Source organism: Dendrobates tinctorius, unplaced genomic scaffold, assembly GCF_039654945.1.
Source record: "Dendrobates tinctorius isolate UK_male_01 unplaced genomic scaffold, ASM3965494v1 ptg000162l, whole genome shotgun sequence".
NCBI classification, from domain to species: domain Eukaryota; kingdom Metazoa; phylum Chordata; class Amphibia; order Anura; family Dendrobatidae; genus Dendrobates; species Dendrobates tinctorius.
This window is the reverse complement of record NW_027361829.1, coordinates 13,521,357-13,543,552: the sequence shown is the minus strand read 5'-3', so window position 1 is coordinate 13,543,552 and position 22,196 is coordinate 13,521,357. Positions and strand designations below refer to the sequence as shown.

The 22,196-nt window shown below is 47.8% G+C and overlaps 1 protein-coding gene across 2 annotated transcripts in view; it reads left to right on the top strand.

Annotated features, from left to right (window-relative positions):
* The window catches only part of RECK (reversion inducing cysteine rich protein with kazal motifs), a 675,429-nt gene that overhangs the window by 160,363 nt on the left and 492,870 nt on the right, over positions 1-22,196 (top strand). For both annotated transcript variants that reach the window (XM_073549858.1, XM_073549859.1), the window contains exon 3: positions 2,415-2,489. In XM_073549858.1, coding sequence (XP_073405959.1) covers positions 2,415-2,489 — 75 coding nt within the window. The remainder of the gene's footprint in view (positions 1-2,414; positions 2,490-22,196) is intronic.

Here is a 22,196-nt window from a genome sequence, read left to right as displayed (position 1 = left end):
GACGTTATAAACTTCTGAGGAGCACCTGGGGTTTTAAGGTGCTCACCAGACATGTAGAAAAGTTCTCTGAATGGTTCAAATTTTACGGTCAAAAAGTCAGATGGTGTTCCTTTCCTTCCAAGCCCTGCTGTGCACCCAAACAGTGTTTTTTCTCCCCACATATGGAGTATCAGCATGCTCAGAAGAAATTGCACAACAAATTGGTGCAATTTTTCCTATTACCCTTATGAAAATGCAAAATTTGAAGCTAAAAAAACTGGAAAAGTTTGATTTTTTTATTTTCACGGCTCAACATTATAAACTTCTGTGAAGCACTTGGGTGTTCAGTGTGTTCAATAAACATCTAGATAAGACTCCTGAAGGGCCTAGTTTCAAAAATGGTGTCACTTGTAGGGGATTTCCACTGTTTATGCAACTAAGGGGCTCTCCAAACGCGACATGGCATCTGCTAATTATTCCAACAAACTTTACATTCAAAAAGTCAAATAAGGTTCCTTCCCTTCCAAGCTCTGCCGTACACACAAACAGTGGTTTTCCCCGACATATGGGTTATCTGCATACTTATTGAGAAATTGGACAACAAATTGAATGGCCCATTTTGTCTTATTACCGTTGTGAAGGTAAAAAAATTAAGTCTAAAAGAAAATTTTCGTGAATAATAGTTAAATGTTTATTTTTTCCTTCCACATTCTACCAATTCCTATGAGGCACCTGAAGGGTAATACACTTCTTGAGTGTGGTTTTCAGCACCTTGAGTGGTGCAGTTTTTAGTATGGTGTCTCTTTGGGGTATTTTCTGTCATATAGGCCCCTCCAAAGCCTCTTCTAATGTGATGTGGTCCCTATATAAAAGTAGATTTGTAAATTTTGTTGTAAAAATTAGAATTCGCTTGTCAGCTTTAAACCCTTACAACTTCATAACAAAAAAAGTGTCTAAAAAATGATGTTGTTGTAAAGCAGCCATGTGGGAAATTAAATTTATTAACTGTTTTGTGTGACATGACTATCTGATTTAAGGACATAAAAATTAAAAGATTGAAAATTGCAAAAGTTTCTAAAGTTTTGCCAAATTTCCAATTTTTTTTTTCACAAGAAAACGTAAGTCACATCAAAGAAATGTTACCACTATCGTGAAGTATAATAAGTCAAAAAAAATTCTTAAAATCAGTGGGATCCGTTGAAGTGTTCCAGAGTTACCTCATATAAAGTGATAGTGGTCAGAATTGAGAAACTTTGCCTAGTCAGGAAGCTGAAAACAAGCTTTGAGGTGATAACTTAAAAGGTATTTACACTTTCAGGCTATGTGCCCACATAGCGTTTTAAACCAGACACTCAAAACCGGACTCCTTCCCAGAAAACGCGCGTTTTTTTCCCCCGCGCGATTTTACCGCGATTATGTTCGCGTTTTTGCCGCGATTTTCGCTTGCAAAATTCAAGCACTTTCCAAGCGATTTGAAGCATCGCTTAGAAAGTGATTGACAGGTTGGTCACACTCGTCAAACATAGTGTTTGACAAGTGTGACCAGCTTTTTACTATTAAGGCTGCCTATGCGGCCTCAATAGTAAAAGATAGAATGTTAAAAATGATAAAAAAAATAAAAAATCAGGGTATATTTACCTTCTGACATCCCGCGCAGCCTCTGCGACTCTCCCGTTCCCAGTGATGCCTTGCGAGACCTGTGATGACGTTGGTCTTGCGTTACTGACCGCTACAGTAACGCGAGACTACGTCATCACAGGTCCTTGCCGCAAGGCATTACTGGTAACACTGAGGCCTGGGAAGGCTGCGCGTGACGCCGGAAGGTAAATATACCCCGATTTTTTTATTTTTTATTCTTTTTTTACAGGGGTATGGTACCCAGGGCCTGGAGGACAGTCTCCTCTCCTCCACACCGTGGGTACCATCCGCACATGAGACGCTTAACTTTGCGCATGGTGGCCATAGCCACATGCGGGAAGTAAGCGATTCTCATGCATTCCTATGGGTGCGGAATCGTGGCAATTCTTTGCGATTCCGCAAAAAGAATGAGCATGCTGCGTTTTTTTCCGCGATGCGATTCCGCCGCAGAAAAAAGCACAGCATTAGCACAGCATGTGCGGAATGCCATAGGAATGCATGGGGGGCATTCTGTACGAGTTTTTTAAACGTTTTCGTGCCGAAAATCGCTGCAAAAACGCTTAAAAATCGCATCGTGGGCACACAGCCTGAATCCTTATTGACTTGCCATACTCAAAGTCTTTTGAATGGAAATCTCAAGGGAAGAAAACATTTATCTCACAGTTGAACTATTGTTTAGAGAAAGAAAACAGTGAGTTTTATATAATGAGGGTGTTTCATTTTTAAAAATAACACGTTGTTTGCTCTATGATCGATTCTCTCATTTACCTTCTTTTATTGTACTATTTTTTGTGCAGATTTTGTCATCAAAAAGTGAATCACATCAAAAACATTTATTGCAGAGGGCTCCAGAATTTTGTCCATCATCAATGGTAAATTATTAGCTTAACAAAGTTTAAATAAATGTAAAATCTGTTTAACGCTTCAGTATGGTATTAAACCATATGTTATAACAAACCAAATGCTTATTTGTCATCTGATCACATATTTTATATGGGCATAAGTATCATGAATTGTTTGCTGCATGCTATATTCTATTGTGTAAATAGAGTCATGCTGCTGATTTGAATGTATACTAAGTGAGGATGAACAATCATAGTAACATTTAGAAGGTCGTTGCTATTGTAGAAGTTAGCTTTTAATGCCGGCTTCTTGGTGAGCTTTAGATAAACTTCAGACAATGTAGCTAAAAGGGGTTGTCCAATATTAGGACAACCCCTTCTTGATCTGAATACCCCAGTGAAAATGAAAACATCTATACTCACCTCCCATGCCAACGCCATTCCAGCAGTGTCGGCACTCACGTTACAGGGGTTCATGTGTGGTTGTTTTGACATTTGAGCCCTGCTTCCAATCAGCCCTGGTGTCACTGTCCCTCCTTCATTAACACACAAATTGCTGTCCAAGGTCAGCGTGGGGTAACAAATATACCGTATATACTCGAATATAAGCCGAGATTTTCAGCCCATTTTTTTGGGCTGAAAGTCCCCCTCTCGGCTTATATTTAAGTCATGTACACCAGGGGGTCGCAGGGGGAAGGGGGGCGGGGGTGTCAGGTCATACTTACCCGTCCTGGCACTGTCTCTGCAGCCCCCAGCTTCTCCTCGATCTCCCTTCCTTCCTTCAGCGGTCACATGGTACAGCTCAATACACTCATGAATATGCGCATATTCATGAGTGTAATGAGCGGTACCACGTGACCACTGAAGGCAGGAAGGGAGATCGTGGAGAAGCTGGGGGCTGCAGAGACCGTGCCAGGACGGGTAAGTATAGCGATACTCACCTGTCCCCCGGTCCATCGCTGCTTGCTGCTGTCTGGCATGTCTTCTGTCAGTGACGTTCAGACAGTAGAGGGTGCGGTGACGTGGTTAGTGCGCGCCACACCCCCTGCAGTCTGAACGTCACTGACAGATGACGTGCCAGACAGCAACAAGCAGCGATGGACCAGGGGACAGGTGAATATCTAAGGTGCCAGCAGTGACACCGGCACCTAGGCCCAGCGACGGAGAGGTGAGTATGTTGTTTATTTTATTTTTAAATGCAGCAGTGGCAGCACATGGGGGCATAACCTATGCAGCATCTTATAGGGGCAGCATATGGGGCATAATCTATGGAGCATCTTATAGGGACAGCATATGGGGGCATAATCTATGGAGCATCTTATGGGGGCAGCATATTGGGGCATAATCTATGGAGCATCTTATAGGGGCAGCATATGGGGGCATAATCTATGGAGCATCTTATGGGGCATAATATATGGAACATCTTATGGGGCCATAACCTTTATGGAGCAGCATTTGGGGCATATTATTCTATGGAGTATCTTATGGGGCTATCATGAACTGTATGGAGCATTATGTGGGGCTCCTGATTCAATATAGATATTCAAAAACATTTAACCTACTGATGTCTCAATTAATTTTACTTTTATTGGTATCTATTTTTATTTTTTAAATTTACCAGTAGCTGCTACATTTTCCACCCTAGGCTTATACTCGAGTCAATAAGTTTTCCCAGTTTTTTGTGGCAAAATTAGGGGGTCGGCTTATACTCGGGTCGGCTTATACTCGAGTATATACAGTATTTAACAATTTGTCAAAAGGCAACAAATCCCTTATCTAAAGACCTAAAAATTAACTTTTATTATTATTAACGGAAACCAAAACCATTGAAAATCGCACAGTCAGTTTCACTTGGGGGACACTAGCATGCTAATAATGGAGTAAACTTCCATCCTGTATCTACTGCTAATAGTCCTACAGTGGATAGGGAAAATATTCAGACCCCTTTATATTTTTTACTCTTGTTTCATTTGGTAAATTCATTTTTTCTCATTAATGTACACTCTGCACTCCATCTTGACTGAAAAAAACCCAGAAATGTAGAAATTTTTGCACATTTATTAAAAAAGAAAAACTTAAAAATCACATGGTCATAAGTAGTGAGACCCTTTGCTCAATATTGAGTAGAAGCCCCCTTTTGAGCTAGTACAGCCGTGCGTCTTCTTAGGAATGATGGAACAAGTTTTTCACACCTGGATTTTAGGATCCTCTGCCATTCTTCCTTGCAGATCCTCTCCAGTTCCTTCAGGTTGGATGATGAACGTTAGTGGACAGCCATTTTCAGGTCTCTCCAGATATGCTCAGTCGAGTTTAGGTCAGGGCTCTGGCTAAGCCAGTCAAGAATGGTCAAAGAGTTGTTCCAAAGCCACTCCTTTGTTATTTTAGCTGTGTGCTTAGGGTCGTTGTTTTGTTGGAAGGTGAACCTCCGACCAAGTCTGAGGTACAGAGCACTGTGGAAGAGGTTTTCATCCAGGATATCTCTGTACTTGGCCGCATTCGTGTTTCCTTCAATGGCAACCAGTCGTCTTGTCCCTGCAGCTGGAAAAACACCCCCATAACATGATGCTGCCACCACCATGTTATACTGTTGGGATTCTATTGGGCAGGTGATGAGCAGTGCCTGGTTTTCTCCATACATACCGCTTAGATTTATCACCAAAAAGGTCTATCTTCATCTCATCAGACCAGAGAATCTTATTTCTCAAAGTCTGGGAGTCCTTCATGTGTTTTTTAGCAAATTCTATGTGGGTATTCATATTTCTTGCACTGAGGATAGGCTTCCGTCGGGCCACTCTGCCATAAATGCCCGACTGGTGGAGACTGCATTGATAGTTGACGTGGAACTTTCTCCCATCTCCCTACTGCATCTCTGGAGCTCAGCCACAGTGATCTTGGGGTTCCTATTTACCTCTTTCACCAAGGCTCTTCTCCCACGATTGCTCAATTTGCCTGGATGGCCAGGTCTAGGAAGACTTCTGGTGATCCCAAACTTCTTCCATTTGAGGATTATGGAGGCCACTGTGCTCTGAGGAACCTTGAGTACTGCAGAAATTCTTTTGTAACCTTGGCCAGATCTCCAGATCTGTACCTTGCCACAATTATGTCTCTGAGCTCCTTGGCCCGTTTCTTTGGTCTAATGATTCTCATTTGGTCTGACATGTACTATGAGCTGTGAGGTCTTATATGGACAGGTGTGTGCCTTTCCAAATCAAGTCCCATCAGTTTAAACACAACTGGTCTCCAATGAAGGAGTAGTACTATCTCAAGGAGGATCACAAGGAAATGGACAGCATGTGACGTAAATATGAGTGTCTGAGCAAAGGGTCTGAATACTCATGTGATAGTTTGGTTTTTCTTTTTTAATAATTTGTCAAAAATTTCTACATTTCTGTTTTTTCTGTGCAGAGTGTACATTAATGAGAAAAAAATGAACTTTTTTGAATTTACCAAATGGCTGCAATGAAACCAAGAGCGAAAAAATTTAAAGGGGTCTGAATACTTTCTGTTCCCACTGTACCTATATACTTATATCACTTTATTCAGGCATGTGGATTCAGGTGTGGCTGCTACCTATTGCCCCATTATAGTTCACTGACGTGCTATTCAAAGCTGCCCTAAGCCTCCCCAACATATTTCACCAGTACCACTGGCGTCATCAGGGTATTAAGGCAGTGAGGAGGTACTTAATTTACTACCCCTATGATTACAACTTTATAAGCAGACCCTAATAATATATAGCATTACTCTAAAGATAACAAATTCGCTCTAAAAGTAGAGGCTTAACCTATTTATATGGGAGCACAATCACTATTATATAATTTATCACGACAAGAGGTAGATGGTAGATAATATCTGATTATGGACCATCCATATATTTCATTTAAAGGAATACTTATCCCCATACTCATGATATACATCATTTAGTCTATTGAATAAGAATAATAGGTTCCTAATTATATAAAGCCTTATTTTCCACATATTTAATACATACTATAGAGACTAATATGTTATCTCCTCCACCTTAAACAAAACATGAAAAAAAGGTCCAAAAACACTAAAACAAAAATATCCCAATAGTTCCATATAATGACAGGTACCCAGGTATACTATCACATTATTATTAAATGAAGTCCAAATTTATTAGTTTATGACTTAAAAGGGGAATAAGGGAAGAGAAGAAAGGGTAGAAGGGGAATTGGGAAGATGGAGGAAAGCGGGGAAAGGGGAAGGAGAGATGAGAGGTGAACCGAAGGTGCTCAGCATCAAACATGGGGTCATTTATATACCCCTACATTGTAAACAGGAAAATATATAGGAACATATAAATCTTAATCCTCCAGAAAAGCGGTAAAGGAGAATCCCTCATTGAGTCCACGGGGACTCCGAGATTTTAACTTAAATATATATCTACATTCTTCTTGTAGTAAGAATTGGTCTAGGTAACTATGGCATGTAGAAATCGTGCTAAGTGCTGTTGCTTCAAAAGCATCCGGCGTTAACACAGTCACAGGAGACAAGGAGTGGTTAGCAGAGCCCAAGGTCGGATTGTGGGAAACTTGTTTACTGTTCTGGCAGCAGCCGAAGGGATTAGTGGTGTTTGTCTGTGATCTGTCTCAAAAATGTTCATGCAAGTGAACGAGGGGGGCACAGGATTCCATTACAGAGTGGAGATGGGCTAACTCCTGGACTGCTAGTTGAAAAAGTCTATCAGGAAAATAAGTACTCTAAGGAATTGTGTCATAGGGATAACCTCCCTCAGCAAACCCTTCCCCCTCCTCCATTACACTGCAGTAGAATGAATGCTGTGTACTACTGTGCTTTTGTAAAGAGTCTTGATCTGTGCTGAACTGTGCTATCGAAAGAGACTGTTAGGCTACCGTTACACTTAGCGATGCACCAGCGATCCCGACAATGATATGGATCGCTGGTGCATCGCTAAGTGGTCGCTAGTGAGCTGCCATGCAGGCAGATCTCACCAGCGACATAGCAGGGGTCGGGGGTCGCTACTTACCTGTCAGGCGCAGCAATCCTGACGTCCTCCCGCCCGCTTCCACGCGTCGCTCGTCGGCGCCACAGGAAGCCCAGCAGGAAGTGGACGACGAGAAATGATCCAGGACCTTCTCGTGCGATCAATGATGAGCAGCGGGGGAGCCGGTCGGAGGTAAGTATCAGACATAGCGATATCACTAGCAATATCGCTGCTACGTCACAAAATCGGTGACATTACAGCAATATCGCTAGTGATATCGCTATGCGTAACGGGGGCTTTAGTCAATATGCCTCTAAGAAGCAGCTGTACTGTTTATGAAGCCTGTGCTTAAGAGACTTGAATTGTAATGAATATGCTGTGACATTAAACTACACTGTTCATCTGTTCATGAGGACTCCATCAATTGTATCTATGTGAGCAAGTGGATCCATCTTGTGGAAGCTGCAGTACATGGTTGCCCTGAGTAATGGTTCCCCCAGAGTTCCAAAGAATTCATGAAACTTGTTCTACCTGTCATGCTCACGCCCTGACTGGTGGGCGTGAGCCAGAGGGTTGTGGCCCCACTGTGCCACAAACCAGACTACCTTGGAAGGGGCATAACTAAGACAGCTACCTTGGTTTTCACTATAGCCTCTGGTGAGGTCAGGCTTTTGCGGCAGGCAGCTGCCAGGTGCCACTCCAGGGTGGTGTCTGGCTGTGGCTGCTGATCCAACTTGAGGAGACGGTACGGGCGACAGGCATGAGTAGTAGATGGGCACGGCAGAGACACTGGCAGGCGGGCACGGCAGAAACACTGGCAGGCGGGCACGGCAGAGACACTGGCAGGCGGGCATGGCAGAGACACTGGCAGCCGGGCACGGCTGAGACACTGGTAGGCACGGCAGAGACCCTGGCAGGCTGCCACGGCAGAGACACTGGCAGGCTGGCACGGCTGAGACACAGGACAGGCTGGCATGGCTGAGACACAGGGTAGGTAAGAGTTGTAGGAACAGGTAGAGACCTATTCACACAGCAGGTGCAGGTACTGGAACAGGCAGAACAGAGTGGAGTATGACGGAACAGGTTTGGACCTGTTGACACAGGAGGAGCAGGTACGGGTACAGACAGGAAAGAGTGGAGTATGATGGAACTGGTTTAGACCTGTCCACACTGGAGCAGCAGGTACGGGTACAGACAGGAAAGAGTGGAGTATGAAGGAACAGGTTTGGACCTGTTCACACAGGAGGAGAACTGCAAGGCTGCGGAGAAGTGCTGGAGAGCAGCAAGAGGTTCTGCAGCAGCAGAACCAGAACCAAGCAGAACCGCAAGGGTACGAAGCACAGGCAGAGCCTAAAGAGTGCAGAGCAGGCAAGAGAGTGGAGCAAGAACAGAGCCGCAAGAGTGCGTAACAAAAGCAGACAGGGAGGAAACAAGGGAAGACACCGCAGGGAAAGAAGCCAAAGACAAGGAGACAGACAGAGGTAGGACAGAGTTAAGACAGGGTAACAGTACGAGACCAGGTACAGGACCAAGGATACAGGGACCAGAGTATATACAGATACAAAGTAAGGCTAGGAGCAACAGTACAGGAACCAGGAATTCTGCCTCCTGGAGGGCGGCAAGACAAGTACAAGACAAAGCTAGGACAAAGACATAGAGACCAGGATGTTCTGCCTCCTGGAGGGCAAACAGACAAGTACCAAGCAAAGCTAGGATTAAAGTCTCCAGAGAAGGAGAAACACAGAGCAAGACCTGGCAGCTCAGTAGCAAGGCTCTAACTGAGTTAACACATTGCACAAGCAAGGTTTCACTGGGTGGAGCTGCCCTAAATACTAGAGGGCTCTTGGTAATTGGTCAGGTACACATTAGACAGGTGCACCCTCCATAAGAACCAGAGTTCTGGCACCGCCCCCATATGCACACATGCAGAGAGAAGACAGAAAGTAAGAGGCACAGAGCATGGAGCTGGCAGCAGACAGAAATCACAGCATGACCTGGTGCAGAGAGTAAGTTGGTGTGCGGGGGATGGGAGGCCATGCAGTGATGCCAGCAGGGTTGTTACACCGCCCCTATCTGAACCTAGCAGTGTGCACGTAACATTGGTGGCCCGTACGCAGAATTCTGAGCGGGAATTAGCGTGTAGAGGGAAAAGAGGCAAAGTGACTGGAAAATTACGCATCACAGCACCTCAACTCTGCTACACTAGTTAAAGAGGACCAGCCCTAAAGCAGCACAGCACCTAAACTCTGCTACCCCAGCTAAAGGGGACCAGCCCTAAAGAAAACTCACTAGCAGCAATGAATGTGGAAATACAAATGGACAGGATCAGTGAATTGCTTCTTCAGTTATTGTTGCGTGTGAAGAGTTGAGAGCAGTGGCAGAACATATAAAGATGTCAGAAGAACAGATCTCTAAAGCACGTTCCCGCAGACAACTTGTAGCCGCCAGTAATACACAGATGGATGAGTTGAGGGAGGAAGAAGCTGAAGATGTAATGGGGATGTTCCTCCAGGAGTTAACACAGTTTCTAACTGGGTTGAAGTCGGAAGATGGATGGGCGGAGCCAATTACAAAGAGCGGGAATCTCCTTCCGCAGACAGAACTACTGGAATTGAAAGAACAATTCAAAGCCTTGACAACAGCCCTGCAGAAATCCGTCCAACCCTCTGAACATGTGACAGACTCTGACAGAACCTTTAACCTGCTTGGGTTTGATAAATCTGGAAAACGGTACTCTCCAACAATACAAATCACCATAAGAAAAGAATTCAAGATCCTGGGACAGATTGGAGAGTGTGAGCAGAAAGAGAAACTGTCTTATGTGAACTTGTTGCACCAGATCAATGCAGGATTCTTGCAAGGCTACCAGCTAGATGAGATCATTGTGAGGGTGGTGAAAGCGATCAGCCCATGACTGAACCTCCGCAGTGTGCTAGAGATGAAAAATCAATTGATCCTACCACAGTTGAAGATGATTTTAAAAGGGCACTATATCGAAGAGAGTCCTTCAGAATTGCTCCATCGACTCATTGACATCTCACAGAACAATAGTGAATTACCCCAAATTTTCTTGTTGTTTGCATGCAGAGATATAGGGGCAGAGGAGAAGTTTGATCCTGGGCTAGTCCAGAAGAAGTTCTTAAGATTTTTGGGAAAGGGCTTAATCAGCAAAGATATTAAGTTACAGCTGAAACAGTACCTAGAAAATCCTGGGATTCTGAATGAAGTCCTAATTGAAAAAATGAATCAGGCAGCTAGTTTGGAGTTAGAGAGTGCAAAGAAGTTAAAGAAGGGCTCTGCTCCTAAAACCACCATAACGAATCTGCTGAAGTTGGAGACCCCAGGTTGCCAGTCCGAAGAGCATGATGAAGACTCTCCAGTACCACCGCCGAGAGTGAACCTTAAACCACCAACAAAAGGGAGGTCAGCCAGAGCTGACTTTGAAGAGGTAATAGTAGAACTGCGAGCTGAGCTTATGGAGGTGAAAGAGTTGATTTGTTCCAGGCCAGAATCTGTATCTCTCAGACACAGGAGTGGGTTCCAAAACAGAAGATACCTGGCTTGTGAGGAGTGCCGTTCATCAAATCAGAGTGCGGTATGTGTCCACTGTTTAAGATGTGGTGAAGAAGGACATTATGCCAAGGTAAAACGGCTGCGTCAGCACTATCCAAGTGTGTTCCTGTCTAATACAGCTGCAAGAGACACAGAGGCATCAGTTACTTAATGCCCAGTGCAGAGGTCTAATGTCATACTCCTTTGAGGAGATTTCCTCGGCCAGTAAAGATAGACTCATTAGCCTAATCCGTGAAAGGTGCTATGTACAGTGCCAGCTGATTGGACTCCTGGTAAAAGCATTGTGGGACACAGGAGCCCAAGCAAGCCTTTTAAATGAAGAATGTAGAAGGCGCCACCTGCCACATACCTGTGTTAGGTCGCTAAAGGAACTCTTAGGACCAGTGGAACTCCACGGCAAAGCCATCAACCAGACTGAAATTCCTTTGATAGGCTGTTTGGAAGTGACTTTCCAACTCTGGGCCATAAAGAACAGCAACACCATTGAGCTTTTGGTACCTTTTCTCGTGACCAGTAATCAGAACGTGGCAGAGGATCCTATCCTGGGTTATAATGTAATCAGTCAGGTCATCACGAAATACAAGTCAGGGACACTGATGGTGAATGCAATTGCCACATCATTCACCATACTCAATGCTGTGGCAGAAAACGTGATTCATAAGAGCAAAGAAAGCACAGAATACAATGGACCTGAATGAAATCAAGGTAGGCCTGCCCCCAACCATCATTCCTGCAAACCAAATGGTGATAGTGAGGTGTGGAGTCCAGGTGGAACTAGGAAGAAAAGTCTAGAAGAGACTGTTCATGCCAATAGACTCCTCTGAACTTCCAGAAGGCCTAGTTCAAGGTGAGACTGTGCTTACAATTTCTACTGGTAGGTTTGCCCGAGTGCCAGTGCCAGTGATGAATACCACAAAACAAGAAATTAGATTGGATCCAAATACCATGTTAGGTCACATTGAAACCATCAAAGTGGTATATCCAGCCAGTGTGAGACCCGCACAGTGGTCTACCGTGAATTCAGTTCCCCCTCCAAGGAACAGTAGTTGCCCAGGGGAGGAAATTGCACGACCCACTTTGGGATCCCCAAGCTGTGTCTGAATATATAGGAGGCTAAGGCTGAATTCACACGTGGCGTTTTTTTGCGTTTCCATGGCGGTTTTAACTGTGTGATTTTGCCGCGAAAACGCAAAAAATAAGCATCCCATGCATTCCTATGGGATTCCGCAATGCTGTGCTAATGCTGCGGTTTTTACAGCGGCGCAATCGCTTCACGGTAAAAACGGCAGCATGCTCATTAATTTTGCGGAATCGTGGCAATCCAGCACCCATAGGAATGCATTGTTCCACATACTTTCCGCATGTGGCTGTGCACACCATACGAAAAGTAAGCAGAACAATTGCGGATGGTACCCACAGTCCGGAGGAGAGGAGACTTTGGGTACCATATCCCTGTAAAAAATAGAATTTAAAATAAAAAATATTGTTATTCTCACCTTCCGACGTCCCGCGCAGTCTTCCCGCCTCTCTCCACGCTCCCATTCCCAGTAAGCCTTTGCGAAAATGCCCGCGATGGCGTCCGTTCTCGCGGGATCGCAAAGTCTCGCGGTCATTCACGCGATATTTTTCAAATTTGAATTTTCATGCCCTTAAATCACAGACATATGGCACACAAAACACTTAATAAGTAACATTTCCCACATGTCTACTTTACATCAGCACAATTTTGGAACCAAAATTTTTTTTTTTGTTAGGAAGTAGAGTTGAGCGATACCAGCCGATACTTGAAAATATCGGATCGGAATGGATCGGCCGATCTTAAAAAAAAGTATCGGTATCGCCGATTCCGATACCGGGAACCAATGCAAGTCAATGGGGCCAAAATATCGGAATTAAAAAAAACCCTTTTTTTCCTTGTAGGTTAATTCTACATGAAGAAAAACAACTAAGAATAATGTAGAATGTATTGTGGGAGGTGGAGGAGACATTAAAGCCATAGAGGTTTAGCCCAATCAAATGGAATAGCAGGAATTAAACTTTTTTTTTAAAGACGTTAGGAGTTACAAAGATATTGACTATGTTAGCCTCATTTATATTTTGCCAGACATGTATGTCTTCTTCTTCTTTCTTCTTTCTTCTTCTTCTTCTTCCTTTTTTTACCTTCTTCTTCTTCTTCTTATTCCTTTTTTTACATTCTTCTTCTTCTTCTTCTTCCTTTTTTTACATTCTTCTACTTCCTTTTTTTACATTCTTCTTCTTATTCCTTTTTTTACATTCTTCTTCTTCTTCCTTTTTTTACATTCTTCTACTTCCTTTTTTTACATTCTTCTTCTTCTTCTTCCTTTTCTTACATTCTTCATATTCTTCTTATTCAACAATTATTATTCTACATATTCAACTTCTTCATCTTCTTCCTATTCTTCTTCATCATATTCTTGTTTGTGTCAGGCATTCCTGTAGTTGTTATCTAGAAAAGTTAGAAGTTTACACCTTCCGTTCTGCCTGTCACAAAAGATTTACAACAGGATTTGTCCGCGTTCAGTTTGGCCTGCAGCAGCAGGCCTTTTCCAGGGGCACCACGAGGAGGAACGGACTCACCCCCATACACTGCTTAGTCTTCTTCTGCTTATAAATAAGATAATATCATTTGCTCAGAGTATTAGTCTTATGCTTAATGTTCTTCTGCTTTGTTTTTTTATGCTTCTTTGTCTTCTCTCTCTTGTTGTTCTGCATCTTGGTGGTTGTCTTCCTGTTCTTTGTCCTCTTGAACCAGCTGACGGTACTGGCACCCGTAGGGGCAGCAGAAGGAACAAGAGCCAATGGCACTACCGAGGACCAGCTGACGGTGCTGGAACCCGGTTACTAAGCAGGAGGTACCTGTGCTACAAAGCACTACCAAGGACCAGCAGACGTTGCCGGAACTCGGATACCGAGATGGAGGCACCTAGGCCAAAGGCTCTGACGAGAACCAGCTGACGGTGCTGGAACCCGGAGGGGTAGCATAAGCTGCAAGAGAAAATGGAAATAGCGAGGACCAGCTGACAGTGCTGGCACCTGAAGGGGCAGCAGAAGGAATAAGAGCCAATGGCACAACCGAGGACCAGCTGACGGTGCTGGAACCCGGTTACTAAGCAGGAGGTACCTGTGCTACAAAGCACTACCAAGGACCAGCAGACGTTGCCGGAACTCGGATACCGAGATGGAGGCACCTGGGCCAAAGGCTCTGACGAGAACCAGCTGACGGTGCTGGAACCCGGAGGGGTAGCATAAGCTGCAAGAGCAAATGGAAATAGTGAGGACCAGCTGACAGTGCTGGCACCCGGAGGGGCAGCAGAAGGAATAAGAGCCAATGGCACAACCGAGGACCAGCTGACGGTGCTGGAACCTGGTTACTAAGCAGGAGGTACCTGTGCTACAAAGCACTACCAAGGACCAGCAGACGTTGCCGGAACTCGGATACCGAGATGGAGGCACCTAGGCCAAAGGCTCTGACGAGAACCAGCTGACGGTGCTGGAACCCGGAGGGGTAGCATAAGCTGCAAGAGAAAATGGAAATAGCGAGGACCAGCTGACAGTGCTGGCACCTGGAGGGGCAGCAGAAGGAATAAGAGCCAATGGCACAACCGAGGACCAGCTGACGGTGCTGGAACCCGGTTACTAAGCAGGAGGTACCTGTGCTACAAAGCACTACCAAGGACCAGCAGACGTTGCCGGAACTCGGATATCGAGATGGAGGCACCTAGGCCAAAGGCTCTGACGAGAACCAGCTGACGGTGCTGGAACCCGGAGGGGTAGCATAAGCTGCAAGAGCAAATGGAAATAGCGAGGACCAGCTGACAGTGCTGGCACCCGGAGGGGCAGCAGAAGGAATAAGAGCCAATGGCACAACCGAGGACCAGCTGACGGTGCTGGAACCCGGTTACTAAGCAGGAGGTACCTGTGCTACAAAGCACTACCAAGGACCAGCAGACGTTGCCGGAACTCGGATACCGAGATGGAGGCACCTAGGCCAAAGGCTCTGACAAGAACCAGCTGACGGTGCTGGAACCCGGAGGGGCAGCTGAAGTTACCCCTGAAAAGCAAAGTTGGCATGCCGCAAGCTGGCCGCAGTTACCGAATCACACAGTCCTACAGGGGGTGCTTGTCCTACTGGCACTACGGAACAAGCCTTTCTTACCAGAACCCGCAGTCCACATAGGAAGCACCTAAACTGCTGGCACCCTAGCCTCGGCTAACCCAACCGCAACACGACATGGCAACTTGGGGTGGCAAACTGACATTGACACTTCCCGGAAACAGCAGGCAGGGCTGGAACCAAGCTGGGCAGGAGGGAGTACCCGTGCCAAAGTCAGTTATGAGCAGCAACTGGCGATGTTGGAGCCCAGGGACAAGCACTTAGCAGGCTGAGGCCTGATGTGCTGTCAGTTGGGAGGCAGCAGGACAGATTGCCATCAAAACAGCAGGGGAACAGCTGACGTTACTGAACCCCACAAACACAGGAGCTAGTGTTTTACTCTGTGAAGACGGCACTTCCGAGCAACAACTGGCTGTGTTGAAGCCCAGGGACAAGCACGGAGCAGGCTGAGGCTGCATTGAAGAAATTTTAAGATCGGTTGTAGACTTCTACTAATTTTAACCAAGCTCCACTTAGGCCTGTGGCTTCACTGATATTCGTATTTCCCCTGTCCTCCAACCCCGCCAGTTACAGCTCCGAAGTGGCGTCTGCACAATCCACACTTGTTCCTGTGTTACAGGTGTTCAGTCCGGTCAGTTAATCCCCTGATGTGTGTCCGGCAATGTCGCCTGCTCTGTCCACATTCCCATGGGAATGTGGACAGAGCAGGCGACATTGCCGGACACACATCAGGGGATTAACTGACCGGACTGAACACCTGTAACACAGGAACAAGTGTGGATTGTGCAGACGCCACTTCGGAGCTGTAACTGGCAGGGTTGGAGGACAGGGGAAATACGAGAGACAGTGGAGCCACAGGCCTAATTGGAGCATGGTTAAAAATCAGTAGTAGTACGACTGTGTAGGCAGCAGGAGACTTTGCCATCCACACAGCAGGGGATCAGCTGACGTTACTGAACCCCACTGAGACACAGGAGCAAGTGTCTCTTTCCGTGTGGACGGCACTTCCGAGCTACAACTGGCTGTGTTGAAGCCCAGGAAATAGGAGGGTGTAGGCAGAGGCCTACTGTCTTTGGAATGTGGTGACAGCAGGAGAGACTGCCATCCACACAGCAGGGAATCAGCTGACGTTACTGAACCCCACTGAGACACGGGAGCAAGTGTCTCTTTCCGTGTGGACGGCACTTCCGAGCTACAACTGGCTGTGTTGAAGCCCAGGAAATAGGAGGGTGTAGGCAGAGGCCTACTGTCTTTGGAATGTGGTGACAGCAGGAGAGACTGCCATCCACACAGCAGGGGATCAGCTGACGTTACTGAACCCCACTGAGACACTGGAGCAAGTGTCTCTTTCCGTGTGGACGGCACTTCCGAGCTACAACTGGCTGTGTTGAAGCCCAGGAAATAGGAGGGTGTAGGCAGAGGCCTACTGTCTTTGGAATGTGGTGACAGCAGGAGAGACTGCCATCCACACAGCAGGGGATCAGCTGACGTTACTGAACCCCACTGAGACACGGGAGCAAGTGTCTCTTTCCGTGTGGACGGCACTTCCGAGCTACAACTGGCTGTGTTGAAGCCCAGGAAATAGGAGGGTGTAGGCAGAGGCCTACTGTCTTTGGAATGTGGTGACAGCAGGAGAGACTGCCATCCACACAGCAGGGGATCAGCTGACGTTACTGAACCCCACTGAGACACGGGAGCAAGTGTCTCTTTCCGTGTGGACGGCACTTCCGAGCTACAACTGGCTGTGTTGAAGCCCAGGAAATAGTAGGGTGTAGGCAGAGGCCTACTGTCTTTGGAATGTGGTGACAGCAGGAGAGACTGCCATCCACACAGCAGGGGATCAGCTGACGTTACTGAACCCCACTGAGACACGGGAGCAAGTGTCTCTTTCCGTGTGGACGGCACTTCTGAGCTACAACTGGCTGTGTTGAAGCCCAGGAAATAGGAGGGTGTAGGCAGAGGCCTACTGTCTTTGGAATGCGGAGACAGCAGGAGAGACTGCCATCCACACAGCAGGGGAACAGCTGGCGTTACTGAACCCCACTGAGACACGGGAGCAAGTGTCTCTTTCCGTGTGGACGGCACTTCCGAGCTACAACTGGCTGTGTTGAAGCCCAGGAAATAGGAGGGTGTAGGCAGAGGCCTACTGTCTTTGGAATGTGGTGACAGCAGGAGAGACTGCCATCCACACAGCAGGTGATCAGCTGACGTTACTGAACCCCACTGAGACACGGGAGCAAGTGTCTCTTTCCGTGTGGACGGCACTTCTGAGCTACAACTGGCTGTGTTGAAGCCCAGGAAATAGGAGGGTGTAGGCAGAGGCCTACTGTCTTTGGAATGCGGAGACAGCAGGAGAGACTGCCATCCACACAGCAGGGGAACAGCTGGCGTTACTGAACCCCACTGAGACACGGGAGCAAGTGTCTCTTTCCGTGTGGACGGCACTTCTGAGCTACAACTGGCTGTGTTGAAGCCCAGGAAATAGGAGGGTGTAGGCAGAGGCCTACTGTCTTTGGAATGCGGAGACAGCAGGAGAGACTGCCATCCACACAGCAGGGGAACAGCTGGCGTTACTGAACCCCACTGAGACACGGGAGCAAGTGTCTCTTTCCGTGTGGACGGCACTTCCGAGCTACAACTGGCTGTGTTGAAGCCCAGGAAATAGGAGGGTGTAGGCAGAGGTCTACTGTCTTTGGAATGCGGAGACAGCAGGAGAGACTGCCATCCACACAGCAGGGGAACAGCTGACGTTACTGAACCCCACTGAGACACGGCAGCAAGTGTCTCTTTCCGTGTGGATGGCACTTCTGAGCTACAACTGGCTGTGTTGAAGCCCAGGAAATAGGAGGGTGTAGGCAGAGGCCTACTGTCTTTGGAATGCGGAGACAGCAGGAGAGACTGCCATCCACACAGCAGGGGAACAGCTGGCGTTACTGAACCCCACTGAGACACGGGAGCAAGTGTCTCTTTCCGTGTGGACGGCACTTCCGAGCTACAACTGGCTGTGTTGAAGCCCAGGAAATAGGAGGGTGTAGGCAGAGGTCTACTGTCTTTGGAATGCGGAGACAGCAGGAGAGACTGCCATCCACACAGCAGGGGAACAGCTGACGTTACTGAACCCCACTGAGACACGGCAGCAAGTGTCTCTTTCCGTGTGGATGGCACTTCCGAGCTACAACTGGCTGTGTTGAAGCCCAGGGACAAGCACGGAGCAGGCTGAGGCTGCATTGAAGAAATTTTAAGATCGGTTGTAGACTTCTACTAATTCTAACCAAGCTCCACTTAGGCCTGTGGCTTCACTGATTTTCGTATTTCCCCTGTCCTCCAACCCCGCCAGTTACAGCTCCGAAGTGGCGTCTGCACAATCCACACTTGTTCCTGTGTTACAGGTGTTCAGTCCGGTCAGTTAATCCCCTGATGTGTGTCCGGCAATGTCGCCTGCTCTGTCCACATTCCCATAACTAGTGAATGTGGACAGAGCAGGCGACATTGCCGGACACACATCAGGGGATTAACTGACCGGACTGAACACCTGTAACACAGGAACAAGTGTGGATTGTGCAGACACCACTTCGGAGCTGTAACTGGCGGGGTTGGAGGACAGGGGAAATACGAAAATCAGTGAAGCCACAGGCCTAAGTGGAGCATGGCTAAAAATCAGTAGTAGTAGGACTGTGTAGGCAGCAGGAGACTTTGCCATCCACACAGCAGGGGATCAGCTAGCGTTACTGAACCCCACTGAGACACGGCAGCAAGTGTCTCTTTCCGTGTGGACGGCACTTCCGAGCTACAACTGGCTGTGTTGAAGCCCAGGAAATAGGAGGGTGTAGGCAGAGGCCTACTGTCTTTGGAATGCGGAGACAGCAGGAGAGACTGCCATCTCCACAGCAGGGGAACAGCTGGCAGTGCTGAACCCCACTAACACTTGAACGAATGTGTTTGGCTCTGTGGAGACGACATTTCTGAACACCAACTGACGCTGTTGGAGCCCAGGATCAGGCGTGGAGCAGGCTGGGGCCTACTGGATTTTGGCTGGTGTAGCCATCTCCACAGCAGGGGAACAGCTGGCAGTGCTGAACCCCACTAACACTTGAACGAATGTGTTTGGCTCTGTGGAGACGACACTTCTGAACACCAACTGACGCTGTTGGAGCCCAGGATCAGGCGTGGAGCAGGCTGGGGCCTACTGGATTTTGGCTGGTGTAGGCAGCAGGAGACTTGCCATCTCCACAGCAGGGGAACAGCTGGCAGTGCTGAACCCCACTAACACTTGAACGAATGTGTTTGGCTCTGTGGAGACGACACTTCTGAACACCAACTGACGCTGTTGGAGCCCAGGATTAGGCGAGGAGGAGGCTGGGGCCTGTTGCTTTTGGCAGGTGAAGGCAGCAGGAGACTTGCCATCTCCACAGCAGGGGAACAGCTGGCAGTGCTGAACCCCACTAACACTTGAACGAATGTGTTTGGCTCTGTGGAGACGACACTTCTGAACACCAACTGACGCTGTTGGAGCCCAGGATCAGGCGTGGAGCAGGCTGGGGCCTACTGGATTTTGGCTGGTGTAGGCAGCAGGAGACTTGCCATCTCCACAGCAGGGGAACAGCTGGCAGTGCTGAACCCCACTAACACTTGAACGAATGTGTTTGGCTCTGTGGAGACGACACTTCTGAACACCAACTGACGCTGTTGGAGCCCAGGATTAGGTGAGGAGGAGGCTGGGGCCTGTTGCTTTTGGCAGGTGAAGGCAGCAGGAGACTTGCCATCTCCACAGCAGGGGAACAGCTGGCAGTGCTGAACCCCACTAACACTTGAACGAATGTGTTTGTCTCTGTGGAGACGACACTTCTGAACACCAACTGACGCTGTTGGAGCCCAGGATCAGGCGTGGAGCAGGCTGGGGCCTACTGGATTTTGGCTGGTGTAGGCAGCAGGAGACTTGCCATCTCCACAGCAGGGGAACAGCTGGCAGTGCTGAACCCCACTAACACTTGAACGAATGTGTTTGGCTCTGTGGAGACGACACTTCTGAACACCAACTGACACTGTTGGAGCCTAGGATTACGCATGCCGCATGCAGAGGCCAATGGGCAGTGGTTTTTATGGAGGTTGTTGACTACTACTGATTCTAACCATGCTCCACTTAGGCCTCTGGCTCCACTGTCTCTACTATTTACCCTGGCCTCCAACCCCGCCAGCTACATCTCTGAAGTGGCGTCAGCACAATCTACACTTGTTCCTGTGTTACTGGTGCTCAGTCCCGTCAGTTGATCCCCTGATGTTTGTCCGGCAAGTTCGCCAGCTCTGTCCTCATTCCCACTACTGGTTATGGGAATGTGGACAGAGCAGGAGACCTTGCCGGACACACATCAGGGGATAAACTGATGGGACTGAGCCACAGGAACACAGGAACAAGTGTAGATTGTGCTGACGACACTTCAGAGATGTAGATGGCGGGGTTGGAGGCCAGGGGAAATAGTAGAGACAGTGGAGCCAGAGACCTAAGTTGGGCACGGTTAAAAATCAGTAGTGGTTTGAATGTTGATGGAGCTGGTGACTTTGCCGTCCACACAGCAGGGGATCAGCTGGCGTTACTGAACCCCACTAACACAGGAGCTAGTGTGTTTCTCTGTGCAGACGACACATCTGAGCGACAACTGGCTGTGTTGAAGCACAGGGATTATAGTTCAGGTGGTAGAAAAATGAACACACCAGCAGACCTGGATACAGTTGACAACCACTAATTTAGTCTGTAAGAGGAATGGCAAAGTCTTTGGAGATCCAGGCCTTGTTCATTTTCAGAAAAGTCAGCCGGTCAACATTATCGGAAGATAGTCGCGTGCGACGGTCTGTTAGTACACCACCTGCGGCACTAAAGACATGTTCCGATAATACACTGGCAGCAGGGCAAGCCAGCACCTCCAATGCATACTGGCTAAGCTCTGGCCATGTATCCAGCTTAGAGACCCAAAACTTGAAGGGGGAAGAGCCATCTGGGAGTACAGTGAGAGGGCAAGACATGTAGTCTGACACCATCTGACGGAAGCGTTGCCTCCTGCTGACTCGAGGCGTCGCTGATGGTGTAGACAATTGTGGTGGACACACAAAACTTTGCCACATTTGGGCCATAGTGGTCTTGCCTTGTGCTGCGGCGCTGCCTCTGCTCCCTCTTTGTGCAGAGTTTCCTCCACTGCCTCGACGCACAGAGCTGCTTTGTAAAGCAGTAGCAACAATGCTGTCGGGTGGAATGGAAAACATTATGGACTGCACCAGTGACTCTTCGTACTCCCGCAGTTTACGCTCCCGGTTCAACGTTGGTATGAGCCTTTGTACGCTGTCCCGGTAGCGAGGATCTAGGAGGGTGTACACCCAATAATCAGCCGAGACGAGAATGTGGGCGATGCGGCGGTCGTTTCTCAGGCACTGCAGCATGAAATCAACCATGTGCTGCAGACTCCCAACTGCCAAAGAACCGCTGTCCCCTGTTTGAGGCGTGACCTCGGCCTGCTCTGCATCACCCCACCCTCGCTGTACATACTGAGTAGAGGTTTGTGTACCTCCCTCCTCTGGAGAGATGTCTTCCTCCTCCATCGACTCGTCCTCATCCTCCTCACAAAGTGTCCCCTGCCTAGGCCTTTGTGAGGAAACACGTAGCGCAGACTGTCCAGAAGCAGATGGCATTTGGGACTCCTCATCCTCCACCTCTTCCGAAACCTCATCCCTTAGTGCTTGCAGTGTTTGTTGAAGCAGGCAGATAAGGGGGACAGTCATGCTGACTAGTGCATCATCTGCACTCGCCATCCGCATGGATTCATCGAAGGCACGCAAAACGAGGCAGATGTCCTTCATAGAGGCCCACTCAATGGTGCTGAAGTGTGAACGGCGCACAGTGCGACTTGTTTGCTCCTGATGCAGCTGGTACTCCATGACTGCTGCCTGCTGCTCACACAACCGCTCCAACATATGTAACGTTGAATTCCACCGGGTGGGTAGGTCACATATGATGCAATGTTCCGGAAGGCCAAATCGTCGCTGCAGAGCAGCGAGGCGCGATCTTGCCGTG